Raw genomic sequence first — 17,001 nt, 5'->3', positions numbered from 1 at the left:
TCCACGTAACTGCATTGTCTAAGAGTGCAGTGAAATTCAATTGGTCTTGATAGGTACCACTCTGCCAATAATAAAGTTCTGAAGAAGGGTCACTGGACCCAAAACATTCATTTTGATTTCTCTCCACAGATACTGCTAGACCTGCTGAGATTTTCCAACAATTCCTGTTTTTTGTTTCAATTTCCAGATTCTTTCGGTATTTTTTACTTTCTGAGAATATGTTGGTCAATAGGTCCACACTGAAATCAGAAGCAATAAATGCAACACAAAGGAATTTAATGCTGTCCCAATTTCATTTAATCCATATAACATACAATTACGCACAAAAGCACACCTAGGCATAACAATGCATGACAACAGCCAGAAGTAGAAATTTGTGCAAGTTTGGAGTGTTTACATACAAGTGAACAGATTGTAAAAGGTCTCTCTACCGACAATGAACCAAAATCTAAGGAATGGAGACTGATTGCAGCAGCTTAAATCTAATATAGTCTTTAGTTAATTTGGGGTGTTCAGCTATTTAACAGATTGAACAAGTTTTCAGTTGTGTTTATATGTAACATTTCTATAAACAAAATATAACAAACACTTCTGAATAAAAAATTACTGTCAAAGTTATCAATATATCGATGGATTTTGCACAGAACAGTGATGTGAGGCTTCAGCAGCTAATGCTTAAATGCAGCAAGTTGTCTTACCTTTCATCAGCAAGATGACCAAGTGTTCACATGCTTATGAAGGGCATGGCTGGATTTATTGGTGACCCTTCAGTGAGTTAGACAGAGTACTAGAAATCTGTACCATTGTGTTTGTCTACTCAGGATTGTGCTCAGGATTGCGAGAGATTTCTTCTGAGCTTTGGCCAGAAAACCTACTGCTATAGGATTGCTGTATTTGATTTTACTCTAAAGAAATCAGTCTGAGACAAAAATAAATGTCAGTCAAGGCTGAATAGTTAACTGCATTATTAAAGCAAGTGCCTGACCCTGTGATTAATCCTTGATGTCAACTACAACTTTACTTGGCTCAAATCAAAATATCAGCATAATAAATAGGATTTGGAATTATTTCAGAAAATCTGGTCGAAAAATATGTTATAATTTGTGTCAATATGCAGAGTTACACATTGGTTTCTGCATTGTGTGGGAGTGCTGAGAAATTCAATTGATCTTAATTGATGCAAAGGCTGCTGATCTGCTCGTAACACTACAATTGCCTCTTGTATCTCGTATGCGAGATGGTGGAGATCTGAATTTGCATCTCTGATGGGTTCACAGCTAGGGCACATCCATTACCTTGTACAGTTAATAGAGACTCAGGGCAGACTTCAGAACCCAATTGTTTAACACTCAAAAGATCGTACATGTAATGGTGACACCATGAGATCAGTGTCTGCCTTGTAGGGAAGGGAAGTGAAGAAACTCAAGTAAATTCTGATCAGGGCCTCGAGAAAGTTCTCTACTTCAGATTGAAATATAAACACAAAATTTTATTTGGCACTTGCTTCAGCTTTGGGACGAATAGAATTTTGCAGCTTCAAAACAAGGGTCGAACCGATTCAGAATGAAAATATCAACATCTCAAATTATTCAGGGAAAGTAACCAATTACTCAATGTGAAATGCATGCAATGCATTCAGAAAGGGACATCTTGGCAGCTTTGGCTGCCACATCTACCACACCGCATTGTAAGTTCCATTCTTGTATAAAAATCAGGTCCATATTCTGAAACTCAAGGGAACTGGTACCTATCTCTGAAACGAGGGAAGAGAATGAATGTTTTAGCCTTCAGTCATCAAAAGGTCACATTTATTCCAGTCCATATGTTACACTGATTGTCAATGCCATGATTACTGATTATGAATAGTGGTTGTATATTGCACTTGTGCAATGGCAGTAAAATTCTTCTTGGTCCATAAAACAATTTTATATATAATGTTCAAAACAAAATTCAAACTTTCAAATATTAATAAATTTTGAAGGATTTGTCACCTCCTGCAATTTATCTACACAAATAAATACCTCTTGCCTTATTTAGACCTACATTTACATATCTTGCTTTACATTATCTACACACATATTGTTATAGAACATTTCCAACATCCCCCTATCTAGTGCATCTGTTATATGGTTTATCTTCCTTTCTTGTGTGCTAAGTTTTGGGATTTGCCAAAAATCTTCTCAGCTCCAATTGCCTTTTAATGAGATAGTAGATCAACGTGGATGGTTGTACGCAGCAGCATCCAGTACTAAATAAATGGACAAACCTTTCAGTAACAGGAAAACATTACTTATTAATCCACCTGGAACAGTTCCTAATTTAAGTGGAAATACATGCAGTTATCTCGATTTGGAAGAACACAGTGTTGTAATACAGAATGGTGCAAATGAGTCCCGTGCACAATTAGGTCCCTTCCCTCCCCAACACATTATAAAGTTTAGGAAGGAAAGTTCCATCAAACTCAGTTGCCTCCTGGAGGCTGGTTTTAAAGAAGCACAGAGTAGAGGCAGGTCTGCAGATGGTGACTGCTGCAAAGATACCAACAATAATTTATATTCTGGACAAATTATCAGGAATTGGGAATTTACTCACTTCAAAAGTGATCTTTTTGGAAAGAAGCATTCAATCTCATTACCTGTAGAGAAACAGTCCATCTTTGTTGTGAGGAACACTGAAGTTAGTTCCTTCTTCTTTAAAGTAAAATTGAGAGTCAGGTGTTTTCAAAGACTGGACAGAGGTTAATGGCTCTCAGTTCTGTCTCCAAGCCTCACCCCAACACAAATAATTCACACAAGAAAATGTGACAACACCAACCCTAATCATTCAAGGTTTTGTTATCGGAAGCACATGGGTTGACCTACATTTAAGAACCTGATTTCAACAAATGATTTGTGCTAACTGTGTTTAAAAACCTGTAGCAATGCAGAACTCATTCGTTCCTGATGTATATTTCATATACATGTAAGCATCACTGGTACTTAAGAGTAGCTTTCTTGAGTCAGTTCTCATAAAACCAAGGTATTTGTCACATACTTGTAAGATAATGTAACGATGTGAACATGAAAAAAAAGTCTTATTTAATGAACAGAAAATTAAACTGTCCATAGAACAGATGGAAGCTTAAAAGAACTGTCAACTTAGTATCTTTGTTCACATGTTCTGTTAATACTTTCTTTAACCTATTGCCACTTGGCACGGTAATTAGGAGATAATGCATCTACTCATTTCCGACCCTCTGGATCAGCACACACTTAACAAATAACCATCATTTAAACCCTAAAGACCAACACTTGAATTTTCATTACACTTTTAGTCACATCTGCTGCACTCTTCCTCCTGCCTCAAATAGGAATTACAGTCTAGGCTCGAGTTAGATTCTCATCTCCTCCATGTAGCAGTGATGCAAATTCAACTGACAACAGACTTTTAAACTAATTCACAGAAACAGATCATCACAGAACCACCAACATTGATTTCATTTATCAAATGTTTGGCAAGAGATCTAATTTACAATTCACTTTTCATCACTGCAAAAATGGATTCTGTTCCATTGGATGCTACTACATTTCTTATTATCATTCAACAAACCAAGTTCTTCTTAAACATGGCTAACATTTCCACGTGGATGATTCTAATCTGCAATTTCAGGCAATTTGGCAAGATGCCTTGGATTGAATCCTCACAAGTTTACAATCCACACACAAGATTACTCTGATATTAATGTGAAGGTCCTATCATGCACTACGAGGGATGATGCAGTGACAAACGGCAGTAACAGAATTCCAATCTAAAGTTAATCAGTGCAAAAACTGAGGTTTTACAGTATCGAGCTAATAAAGCTAAACTGCATGAAAAATAACAGCTAATCTTACATGATGTTCTTGCTGAATTTCAAGAAAACATATGGGAAATGTCTGGTTAGCAACAGAAACCTAGTGAACTAACATACTATAAGTTATTTGGATAGGAGGCATGGATATTTACAGTAGTCATTGCCAAACCCTGAATAGAAAAGATGCAGAATTAAGCAGGGTCTAAAAGTCTGAACTATGTCTCTATGACTAAGAGAAGGTTTACTTTACAGCTAGTGTTCCCAATGCAACACTGCATTGTTAAGGCCTGCAGTTCACACTAAACACAATGAGTTTACATCTTCAGTATCTTTTTGTTAGCACCATGGTACCCATTTCACCCGCAGTGCTTGCTTCAATGCTCATGTCAGCAGCAGATATTTCATTTGTTATGCTGACCCATTTCCCTGAAGCCGTCTTGCTATCTTTTCCCAGTGTCTTGCCCCTTCTGTTAAACACCAGATTCCAGTTTTGATATGCCTGTGCGACCCCAGCATCCTGCAGTGATGCTCATGCTCCTTTGACTACGCTCCTTGTCTCGATCCCGCTCACTATCAGACTGGCTGTGTGTCCGCTCAGGCTTTGGGGCTGTGGATGCCGTTTGGTGGCTGGAGATAGTGCGCAGCAAATGGTTCCGTTTCCTCAGGAAGTCCGTCTGCCCGGGTAACCCGAAGCTGCCCTTGCGCAGTACCATTCTGGAATTACTTTTAGCAGGACCGGATCGATGGCTATACTCCAGCTGAGATAGATGTGCTGCATATCCATCTGATAAAAACTAGAGCATCACACAAAACATGCATCAAGACATACATTTGATTGGGAGTCTTAAGAAAATATAATAATGCCAATTAAATAGCCATAGATCAGAAAATTTCATCTCTTAACAAAAACACCAAGAAGGATGTTGCCAGGGTTGGAGGGTTTAAGCTATCGAGAGAGGCTGAATAGGTTCGAGCTATTACCCTGGAGCATTGGACGCTGAGAGATGACCTTACAGAAGTTTGTTAAATTATGAAGGGCATGGATAGGTTAAATAGGCAAGGTCTTTTCCCCAGGTTGAGGAGTGTAAAACTAGAGAGCATAGATTTAAGTTGAGAGGGGAAAGATTTAAAAGGGATCTAAGGGGCAGTTTCTTCATGCAGGGGGTGGTACGTGTATGGAATGAACTGCCAGAGGAAGTGGTGGAGGCTGGTACAATTACAACATTTAAAAGTTAAAAATCACACAACACCAGGTTATAGTCCAACAGGTTTATTTGGAAGCACTAGCTTTTGAAGTGCTGCTCCTACAATCACCTGGTATCTCCAGATCATGACCATTTAAAAGGCATCAGGATAGGTATATGAATAGCAAGGGTTCAGAGGGATATAGGCCCAATGGTGACAAATGGGACTAGATTTATTTGGAATGAGTGGTTAGCACGGATGAGTTGGACTGAAGGGTCTGTTTCTGTGCTGATTATCTCTATGACTGTGGGCCCTGTCTGGTGAAAGTTGAAGCTGTCACAGTGCTATTCATATAACAGCAGAGGGGTTCTCTTGCTGTCCTGGAAAATATTACTCTCTCAATGAATGTCATCAAAAGAGAAAAACAATCGTCAGGCCATTTGACCCATTGCTGTACATAAACAAATTGCTCTATTTGTCTCCCAAGTGCTCGGGGACTTTGCTGATACATACGAATAAAGTCCTGACTACTGGAGTCCCGAGCTAAAACCAGCCCGTACTTCCAGCACTATGCCTGTGATTGTTATAACCTATTATAAATAAAACTATCCATTTCAAAATATTTTGACAATGTGAAGCAATACCTGACATTGATGCTGGTACTTTTTAGATGAGCGACCTACAATGTAGATTTGTGATGGTGATAAGCCGAGAGAACTGTAAACCGAAATATCCTTTGTGGATCCGTACGCTGCATGAATCTTCATGGACACCTGCAATTTTCAAGAGTATATAGTGGAATTAATACTTGTGGAGACATTGTGTGTTGAAATATTAAATTATTAGTCTCAGTTTAATCAAAAACATATTGAAGAAGGATAAAATTAGAACTGATCATCAATAATTCAAACATTAGATGAGATGCAATAAAACTAAAAAATGAGATGCTTACATCTTGCACGAGGCTGCGAAGAAAATTGGCTTTGTGCCTGAGGGGGTCGTGGACGAGTCCATCACAGAAGGAGACAATTCCATGGGGGAAGTTATGTTGAGCCAGCCAAGCCACTACTCTCTGCTTCTGCATATCGGGACGCCCTGTTACATATATAATGAAGTAGCCAAGATCCTGCCAGTGTCTGTGAACACAACAGCTAATTAAGAATTGCTGTTAAAAGGTTCTACTTTCACAAGTCTCAACACGATCAGTATTATCCCCTAAATACGAGAGTATGGTGCTGGAAAAGCACAGCAGGTCACAGGAGGCCCAGAGCCTGCAGGCCCTTGGCAGAGTGAGAGGGGGAGTTGAAGAGTTCAGCCACGAGGCGGGTGGGGTTGGTTGGTGCGGGTGTCTCGGAGATGTTCTCTGAAGAACTCTGCAAGTAGGTGTCAGAACGCTTCAGAGAACATCTCCGAGACACCAGCACCAACCAACCCCACTGCCCCATGACCGTATACTTCAACTCCCCCTCCCACTCTGCTGAGGACATGCAGGTCCTGGGCCTCCTCCATCGTTCCTCCCTCACCACCCAACGCCTGGAGGAAGAACGCCTCATCTTCCGCCTTGGGACCCAAGGGCATCAATGTGGATTTCACCAGTTTCCTCATTTCCCCTCCCCCCACCTTACCCCAGTCACAACCTTCCAGCTCAGCACCGTCCCCATGACCTGTCCCATCTGTCAATCTTCCTTCCCACCTATCTGCTCCACCCTCCTCTCTGACCTATCACCTCTACCCCCACCTCCATTTACCTATTGTACTCTCAGCTACCTTCCCCACAGCCCCACCTCCCACATTTATCTCTCCACACCCGAGGCTCCCAGCCTCATTCCTGATGAAGGGCTTTTGCCCAAAACATTGATTTTCCTGCTCCTCGGATGCTGCCTGACCTGCTGTGCTTTTCCAGCACCACACTCTTTGACTCTAAACTCCAGCATCTGCAGTCCTCACTTTCGCCTAATTATCCCCTAACTCTCAAGTTGAATTTTCTTTTGATATACAGCCAGTACCTAATTCAGAGTTTTGTTCTTTTTTTGCAGAGATGATTTAGAACATTGTTCATTCAGATTTGTGATAATCTCTCATTAATTTATTACGACCTCTCAGTTCAGCTGGAGAAGATACAATACACACAAAGGAAGCCAACTAGAACTTTTATAGCACTTCTAATGAAATAAACATCTCCAACTCACATAACAGGAGTGATATCAAACAAACTCTGACACCAAGTTATAGAAGGAGATATGAGGGGAGATAACCAATATTTGATGAAAGGCACAGTGGCTTAAGGCAGTGAATAGTGGGGAGGTTTTAGGGAGAGAATCCAGAGTGAGAACCCAGGCAACTGAAGGCGTGACCACTAATTAAAACTGGATGAGCATCACATACTCTCCTATACTCCCTGTTACATCTCTGACTCTTTCCTTCCTCAACTTCACTGTTTCCATTTCTGGGGATAATACACCAATATCTAAAAGAAACCTACTGATCTCCCACAATTACCTCACACCCTGCTTTTTGTAAGAATACCATTCGTTCTTCCACATCTGTTCTAATGATGCCACCCACCATCTCATTTCTTCTCAATTGAAGATTTACCCTATTGAATGTTGACAGGACCCTCAGCCAGATCCAACCCATATCCTGCATTTTTGCTCTTTCCCCCTCCCTCCCAGAATAATGATAGGGGTTCCCCTTGGCCTCAATTTCCATCCCCTTCCCCTCGTCTCCACGTTCAAAGTATCACCCTCTGCTATTTCTGCCCCCCCACACCAAGCAGGATGCCATGACCAAACAACTCTTTCCCTCCCCTGTCAGCACTTGGAGGGAATGTTCCCTCCAGGCCACCTTGGTCCATTCCTCCATCACTCCTAAAATTCCTCCCACCCCCCACTTCCTGCGCACACACAGGAGGTGTAACAGTTGCCCCATTCCTCTCCTCACTGTCCCAGGTCCCAAACACACCCTCCAGGTTGAAGCAGTGATTTCCTTTTTCTTCCTCCAATCTAGTCGGCTGCTCCCTACGGGGGTCTCCTTTACACTGTAGAGACCAATCACAAACTGGGAGACTGCTTTGTGGAACATCTCTGCTGTCAGTGGGAATGATGCCTTCCATCCCACTCACCCCTCCTTCTGTCAACATCATGAATGGTGATAGAATAACAACTCACTTGGCAGAATTCCAAAAGCATCTTCAATGAAGGAGGAGCCTAGCACTTCAGTGCAAAAGATAAGGCTGAAGCTTTTGGAGCAATGTTCAACCAGAAGTGCTGAATGGATGACTCACTCAGTAGTCCCCAGCACTGCAGATACGTCTTTAGCCAATTCAATTCACTCCACAAAATCATTGGAGGCATTGGATACTACAAAGGCTATGGGCCCTTACAACATTCTAGCAATAGTACTGAAGACTTGTACTCCAGAACTCCCATAGCCAAGCTGTTCCAGTAGTTACAACACTGGTATCTACCCAACAACTGGAACATTGCCCAGGTATGTCCTGTACACAAGAAGCAGGATAAATTAAACCTGCTAATTACTGCTCCATTATTCTACTCTTGATCGTAAGTAAAGAGGTAGAAGGTGCTACCAAGCAGCACCTGCTCAGCAATAACCTGCTAGCTCAGTAATACCCAGTTGCTGACTGCATTTCAGATCTTTAAAAAAACTTTCCTATATGAGCTCGTGTTTATAAGTACAAGGGTTTGTAAGTCAGAGGATCGTAACTCAGGGGCCCCAGCCACGGTTAAAACATGGAATAGAGAAGTAAATTCCAGAGATAAAGTGAGAGTGACAGCCCCTAACACCAAGGCCACATTTAAATACGTGGCATCAAGGTGCCCAGCAAAACCAGAATCAATGGATATTGGGGACAAACTTTCCACTTGGTTGGAGTCATATCAAACACATAGGCTGTGGTTGTTGGAGGTCAGTCATCACAGCTCCAGGACATCTCTGCAGGAGCTCCTCAGGGTAGTATCCAAGGCTCAACCATCTTCAGCTGCTTCAGCAATGGCCTTCCCTCCATCATAAGGGCAGAAGTGGGGATGTTCACCGAAGATTGCATAACGTTCACCATTTGTGACTTCTCAGATACTGCAGAGAGATCTAGACAATATCCAGGTTTGGCCTGAAAAGTGGCAAGGGCTTATCCCCGAAACGTCAATTCTCCTGCTCCTCGGATGCTGCCTGACCTGCTGTGCCTTACCTGCACTACACTCTTTCACTAATTCAGATATCATCGGCATCCCATTACCTAGATGTGGCTTCCTTTTTCTTTCCATTGCTCCCACATCCTGTTGAGACTTTGTTGGGTAATTGACATCTTGAATTAAAATGAATCGGCAGTGAATGAGTAACAAGTATCATCACTGGGTCAGTGACCCCAATACTCACTGTCACATAACGTGCACGAGTTGGTACTGGTAAATGTGAATCATGTCAACTACTCTCCAATACTTAACCTGGCATTTCAAGCCTGAACATTGTCTGTCTGAGCTCCACAATATTTATCATTGAATGTGCCAAGGCCAGCATCGGTTGCCCATCCTTTGTTTCCACTTGGACTGAGCAGCTTGCTAGGGCTATTTCAGAGGAAAGATTAAAGGCTGTGGGTTTGGAGTCACATGGGTAACCACGGCAGGTTTCCTTTTCTAAAGGACATCATTGAACCATAAGGGAATTTACAGCAATCAATAATGGTTAAAGGGTTGCCATTAACCAATTTATAATTCGAGATTCTTTTTAATGAATTCAAATGTCAACATGTGCTTTGGTGGGATTCAAACCCCCATTGCCAGGGAATCAGGAACAAAGTTCTGAAGAAGAGTCATTGGACCCAAAACTCTTTCTTTCCACAGACGCTGCCAAATCTACAGAGTTTTTCCAGCAATTTCTATTTCTGTTTTAGACTTCCAGCATTCACAGTTTCTTTGTTTTTCCAAGGAATCAGCCTGAGTATCTGGATTACTAGACCAGTGCCATTAAAACTACTTCACCATCTCCCCAATATTTCATGAAAATGTCTCACACGATGCTATTGAATATACCAGCTTCATAGGAGAAAGTGAGTATCAATAAAGGAAGAAATGAAGAACACCATTATGGTTCTTGGCCCGTGACCTAAATAACCTGGTCAGCATATTGTTCATCAATGCAACTGGGGCTAGGAAGGTTAAATGAAGCAGACAGATTGCACAGATTGGGGCCTGCGTTCCCTCAAAAATGGTCTCATCCAAGTATTCACGATGAATTGATAGGGTAGATTGTGAGAAATATGCTTCCAGTAAAAGAGGACCAAACAAGGGAGCAATATATTACAATTGGGGCATTCAGTGTATTGCCAGGAAGTACTTTGTCATAAAAAGATTCATAGAAATCTGGAACTCTCTCACCTAACATGTTGAGGTTGGGGATTGATAACATTTTGTTAGGTAGTCGAAGGAAAAAATATGGAGCAAAGGTTGGTTAATGAAGTTGAGATATGGGTCAGCTGTGACCTAAACAGGCTCAAGGAGCAAAGTGGCTTCCTCATGTTTCTGTGTATCTTAACCCTTGTGTGTTTGTTAGTAAAACAGTAAAATGAAAAGCAGAGTGCATTTAATTGTTGAATGTTTCGGTTTTTTGGTTACTGAATGTTGAAAGATATTTCTTCAAAAATGTGCATGCGTTAAGTATATTCACTTACATTGTGTGGGAGGGATTCATTTCCAAACTAACTGCATATTCAAATTTGATTAAAATTCTACTCTGAGGTACAGTAACACAAACCTGGAAGGGGCAAATGCAAGATGTTTGTGCTTATCTACATAAAAATATATGATCAAAATGACATTCATTTTGGAAATACTTAGGTCAGGCAGCTTCTGCAGCCACAGAAACAGAGTTATGAACAGAAGATGTTCCCAGCTCTGTGTCAGGTTAATTTCCTGATTTCGCTGCTTTGGGAAATTTCCCAAGAGGTGGACAGGAAGGGAACTAGGTTGACTGCCAGCTGCCCAGAGAGCTAGGTCTCCAATTGGTCCAGTTCAGGCTGCAAAAAACGGCCCAAAGCTAACATTTTATTGATGCCCCAAGCAGCTCTCCAATCCACACAAAGGCCACTGACTCAACTGAGGCAGCTTCCTAGCAACAGGCCAGTGGGCCATTGGAGTCAGAGGTTCTATATCCCAACAATGTAGGTATAGGGATGAAAGGCCATAACTCTCTCTGTGACTAGCCCTGTGGAGGCCATTTCCCTCCATCCTAATGTCCCAATTGACTTCAGACCTATTTAGCTGATAACCTCTGTTATGCCTACCAGCCTGCCACAGCAATGTCAGCCTCTCCAGATGGGGCTAAAGGCCTGGTATCACTGTGAGCTCTCTTATTGGGCCTGCTGCCTTTGGCATCTGACCTACTGCAGTGGGCATCACCTCAGAAAAGTTACATACTGATAACAGGATGCCAATTGGGCCTCATATCAGCATCCTGCCCCTTGTCCAAAAGCAGCTGATCTGTCCTCAATGTACATCATTCTCTCATTCCTCTCTTTACAGTTCATATTGACCTGCCATATATTTCCAATGTTCCATGTTTCAGATTTCTAGCATCTACAGTTTTTATTTATTCTTCATGATCAAATCACGCATTTATTTTTATTCATTCACAGGATGATGAGGTCATTGGCTAGGTCAGTATTTATTGTCCATCCCTAACTGCCCAAAGGGAATTTGAGAGTCAACCACATTGCTGTGGGTCTGGTCACATGTCGGCCAGACTGGGTAAGGATGGCAGATTTCCTTCCCTAAGAAAAATTAGTGAATCAGATGGGTTTTTTTCCAACAATCGGCAACAGTTTCACAGTCATCATTAGACTCTTAATCCCAGACTATTTTATTGAATTCAAATTCCACTATCTGCCAACACCTTAGCAAGAACGAACACATTTACAATGTTCAGAATCATAGGTCATTCATAAGTGGGCGGCACGGTGGCACAGTGGTTAGCACTGCTACCTCACAGCGCCAGAGACCCGGGTTCATTTCCCGCCTCAGGCGACTGACTGTGTGGAGTTTGCACGTTCTCCCCGTGTCTGTGTGCGTTTCCTCCGGGTGCTCTGGTTTCCTCCCACAGTCCAAAGATGTGCAGGTCAGGTGAATTGGCCATGCTAAATTGCCCATAGTGTTAGGTAAGGGGTAAATGTAGGGGTATGGGTGGGTTGCGCTTCGGTGGGGCAGTGTGGACTTGTTGGGCCGAAGGGCCTGTTTCCACACTGTAAGTAATCTAATCTAATCTAATCTAGTCATTTGATTACAGTTTGCGAGCAGAGTGTTGTAAAATAATTTCATAGCTTTGGGGTCATGCAAACAATATTTCTAACGTTAATGCAGGAACATATACCCACTAAGTGATGGCGAGAACAGAAATTATTGACATTTACCTTACAACATCAACTGCTCCAGCTCTGACCTTGGGATCACTGCCCATAATGGAAACACTGGCTGCAAATGATCCATCAATACTAAACACGACACACTCTGTTCCTTTTGGTAGAACAGTAATGTAGCTATCTCCAGACGTATGATCTCCCCTAGATAAAAGGTATAAGAAAGTCCTATTCACAACCAATCAAAACAAGTTCACACAACAGTACTTACAGAATGGCTTTAAATTAATTATTTACAAATTCACCCTCTGTCAAGCAATTCCTATTAAACAAAACTAATTATTCTTGTGCATTTAACATACTTGTCATATTTAATTGTTTAGTTAGTGTTTTGTTAAAACAGTACTAACTGTTTAGCACAATGAAAATATGTCTCCAAGTGTTGTGCTGCCACATACTGTACTGATACGTCAGCCTGGATTCTGACTTGAATCTGTAATGTTACAAGCACAGAGATAGGTGTGCTATCACTGAGCAATGGCTGACCCAGTAATGATAGATCAGAAGGTAGAACATTAGCCCAATAATGCGGGCTAGTGTTGTTGTGTCCAAGGAACTTGTTAAAATTGGCAAATTTTATTTCATATTGAAGGGTTGCTGCTGGCTTTAGAAATCGAGCTGTCATTTCATTAGGACTGGAATGTATTCATAATATTCTTTGCTGTGTGATAAAAGATGAATTATTTATATTCATGAATATAATTTTTAGAATGTGAATTTCAAAATAGAGGCAGGTAAGAAATGTTTAGGGTTCTGTGAAGGGCTTCCTTTTAAATAAACAAGGTCAGAGAGTCCTTCCAGAACAGTACCAAAATTGAGCATTTCTCAGAAAGTAGGTGTCTGGAGATCCCTGTGGTATTCACAGGAAGATACTATTTGGTTGGGTTTATGCTAGGCAAATATTTAAGAATACTAGTTACCCATTCAGTTCATAAGAATCTAGGATTCAGGGCAGGACTTATACACTTGATGATATGGTCCTGGGGAATGTTGCTGAACAAAGAGTGCAGGTTCATAGTTCCTTGAAAATGGAGTCCCAGGTACATAGGATAATGAAGGCGGCGTTTGGTATGCTTTCCTTTATTGGTCAGAGTGTTGAGTGCAGGAGTTGGGAGGTCATGTTGTGTCTGTACAGGACATCGGTTAGACCACTGTTGGAATATTGCATGCAATTCTGGTCTCCTTCCTATCAGAAAGATGTTGTGAAACTTGAAAGTATTCAGAAAAGATTTACAAGGACGTTGCCAGGGTTGGAGGGTTTGAGCTGTAGGGAGAGACTGAATAGGCTGGGGCTGTTTTCCCTGCAGCATCAGAGGCTGAGGGGTGACCTTATAGAGATTTATAAAATCATGAGGGGCACGGATAGGGTGAACAGCCGAGGTCTTTTCCCCGGGGTGGGGAGTCCAAAACTAGAAGTCATAGGTTTAAGGTGAGAGGGGTAAAATCTAAAACAAACCTAAGGGGCAACGTTTTCACACCGAGGGTGGTGCTTGTATGGAAAGAGCTGCCAGAGAAAGTGGAGGAGGCTGGTACAATTACAGCATTTAAAAGGCATTTGGATGGGTATATGAATAGGAAGGGTTTATAGGCCAAATGTTGGCAAATGGGACTAGATTCATTTGAAATATTTAGTCGACATGGACGAGTTGGACTGAAGAGTCTGTTCCTAGAACAAAGAAGAAAGAAAATTTACAGCCCAGGAACAGGCCCTTTAGCCCTCCCAGCCTGAGCCGATCCAAATCTACTGTCTAAACCTGTCGCCCAATTCCTAAGCATCTATATCCCTCTGCTCCCTACCTATTCATGCATCTGTCCAGACGCATCTGAAATGAATCCACTGTGCCTGCCTCTACTACCTCTGCTGGCAACGCATTCCAGGCACCCACCACCCTGTGTGTAAAGTACTTGCTGTGTGTATCCCCCTTAAACTTTTCACCTCTCATCTTGAAAGCATGATGAATCCTTCACCCTGGGAAAAAGCTTCTCTCTATCCACCCTGTCTATACCCTTCATGATTTTGTAAACCTCATCAGGTTCCCCCCTCAACCTCCTTTTTTCTAATGAAAACAAACCTAACCCACTCAACCTCTCTTCATAGCTAGCACCTTCCATACCAGGCAACATCCTCGTAAACCTTCTCTGCACCCTCTCCAAAGCGTCCACATCCTTTTGATAATGTGGTGACCAGAACTGTAAACAGTATTCCAAATGTGGCCGAACTAACGTCATGTACAATTTTAACATGACTTGCCAGCTCTTATACTCAATAGCCCATCCGATGAAGGCAAGCATACCATATGCCTTCTTGACCACTCTATCCACCTCTACAGCAACCTTCAGGGTAAAATGGACCTGGCACTCCCAGATCTCTCTGCCCATCAACTTTTCCCAAGGCTCTTCCGTTTACTGTATAATTTGCTCTACAATTAGACTTCCCAAAATGTACCACCTCATATTTGCCTGAATTGAACTCCACCTGCAACCTCTCTGCCCAACTCTCCAGTCTATCTATATCCTCCTGTATTCTTTGACAGTCCCCTATGCTTTCTGCTACTCCACCAATCTTCGTGTCATCTGCAAACTTGCTGATCATACCAACAGTGCCCTCTTCCAGATCATTTATGTATATCACAAACAACAGTGGCCCCAACACTGATCCCTGTGGAACGCCACTGGTCACCTTTCTCCATTTCGAGAAACTCCCTTCAACTACCTCCCTCTGTCTCAACCAGTTGCTCAACCAGTTCTTTATCCACCTAGCTAGAATACCCTGCACACCATGTGACTTCACTTTCTCCATTAGTTTACCATGGGGAACCTTATCAAACGCCTTACTAAAGCCCCATGTATATGACATCTACAGCCCTTCCTTCATCTATCAACTTGGTCACTTCCTCAAAGAACTCTATTAAGTTGGTAAGGCACGATCTCCCCCACACAAAACCATGTTGCCTATCACTGATAAGCCCATTCTTTTCTAAATATAAATAGATCCTATCCCTCAGTACCTTCTCCTGCAACTTTCCCACCAGTGATGTCAGGCTCACTGGTCTGTAGTTACTTGGAATATCCCTACTACCGTTCTTGTACAGGGGGACAACATGAGCAACTCTCCAGTCCTCCGGCACCTCACCTATGTTTAAGGATGCCACAAAGATATCTGTCAGGGCCCCAGCTATTTCCTCTCTCGCCTCCCTCAGCAACCTGGGATAGATCCCATCTGGTCCTGGGGATTTGTCCACCTTAATAACCTCTAGTCTACCCAACACATCTTCCCTCCTTACGTCAACGTGATCCAGAGTAATCAAACTTCTATTTCTATGTCCCTCTCATCAGTGAACACTTCTGTGCTGTACAACTCTGTGATTCTAAATGTTTTCGCTTCTGTTTAGAAAACACAAGATTTGATTGCAGAAACAAGTTTAATTTCTCCCCTAGGAGTTCAGGGAACTAGTTACCTCAGCAGAATGTAAAGATTCCAAACCAGGGAGTTCATTTAGAATCTTATTTAGAAATGTTATTAGAAATGAGAAAGTTTAGGTTCAGCTTTGTGGAAAGCACATGTCAGCAGACTTGGAAAGGACTCACTGAATGTCTTCATAGTCCACTCCAAAGAAACTTGAGTTAGTTCAGGTGAAACAAAAGGGGTTGAGAAAGGTTGTAATTTCTCTGCAATAAATAGGGTTGGTAAACCAGATAAAATTTTGTTTTGCTGTATGTTTTAGACCTTGGTAATTGTATTCTATATTTAGATAGCTTTTTATTTTTAAACTTCTTTTATGTATTAAACTTCAGTTGTCAAAGGAAATTTTCAATTTTATGTGAGTATATTTTACTAATGCATGTTTCATTAATGAACAGAGGAAAAGCATATGATCTATCAGTCCAGAGTTCATTCTGGAACCTAACTAGTCCAGTTGTATTATCACATGAGATCATAATAATGAAGACTTTATCAGCTTCCTGTCTCAATTGGGTAATGATTTCAACTTACAAAGAACACAATGCAACCTTTTAGAAATACAAAGGAAGATACATTTGCATAAAGAAAATATATTCCCTGGAGTGTTCATTATTGTGCACATTGACAGACTAACAAGTTTCAAATTTGAACCCATGCAATTACCTAATCACCATTTTTACTGGATAGACACCAACTCCCAGTCTTTTGTCTTTTGGGATGATGTAGGAAATCCTACCACTGTTGTTTGTAATATCAGTGTCAAAATAAACCCACTCTCCTGCAGGAGGCTGAGTCATAATATGAATGTCCACCTATTGAAAGAAAATAAAGAACAAAATTATATTGTGTGGAAATTGAAAAGTAAATATTAAAAGGCATTAGTGGACATAACCTAATATTACTTGAATCTGGCAAAACAGTTTTTACAAAGGTGCCATGAACAGGTTCAAATTGATCTTCAAAGTAATTTCCTGGTGTTCCAAGTCCATTTATCTGACGATTGGTGGCAGTGACTGAGATTCCACAACGGTATAGGAGATAAGTCAACAACACTCTCTACTGCCATTCAGTTCTCTGAGACACTGGCTACATTACATA

General features: G+C 41.5%; 1 protein-coding gene across 11 annotated transcripts in view; it reads right to left on the bottom strand.

Moving 5' to 3' along the window:
• Positions 1-259: 259 nt before the first annotated feature.
• pitpnm2 (phosphatidylinositol transfer protein, membrane-associated 2) overlaps positions 260-17,001 on the bottom strand; it is a 489,130-nt gene continuing 472,388 nt past the window's right edge. For 8 of the 11 annotated variants that reach the window (XM_087999841.1, XM_087999838.1, XM_087999835.1 and 5 more), the window contains 6 exons: positions 16,567-16,715; positions 12,435-12,584; positions 9,270-9,338; positions 5,970-6,153; positions 5,662-5,790; positions 260-4,626 (listed from right to left, as the gene is read on the bottom strand). In XM_087999841.1, coding sequence (XP_087855967.1) covers positions 4,303-4,626; positions 5,662-5,790; positions 5,970-6,153; positions 9,270-9,338; positions 12,435-12,584; positions 16,567-16,715 — 1,005 coding nt within the window. In that variant the 3' untranslated portion in view covers positions 260-4,302. The remainder of the gene's footprint in view (positions 4,627-5,661; positions 5,791-5,969; positions 6,154-9,269; positions 9,339-12,434; positions 12,585-16,566; positions 16,716-17,001) is intronic. The other 3 variants (XM_087999844.1, XM_087999840.1, XM_087999843.1) reach the window with 1 other exon arrangement.

The sequence above is a fragment of the Chiloscyllium plagiosum genome, unplaced genomic scaffold, assembly GCF_037043375.1.
Source record: "Chiloscyllium plagiosum isolate Xiang-an unplaced genomic scaffold, Cpla_swu_hap1 HiC_scaffold_24, whole genome shotgun sequence".
In the NCBI taxonomy this organism is placed as follows: Eukaryota; Metazoa; Chordata; class Chondrichthyes; order Orectolobiformes; family Hemiscylliidae; genus Chiloscyllium; species Chiloscyllium plagiosum.
This window is presented reverse-complemented; position numbering and strand designations above follow the sequence as displayed.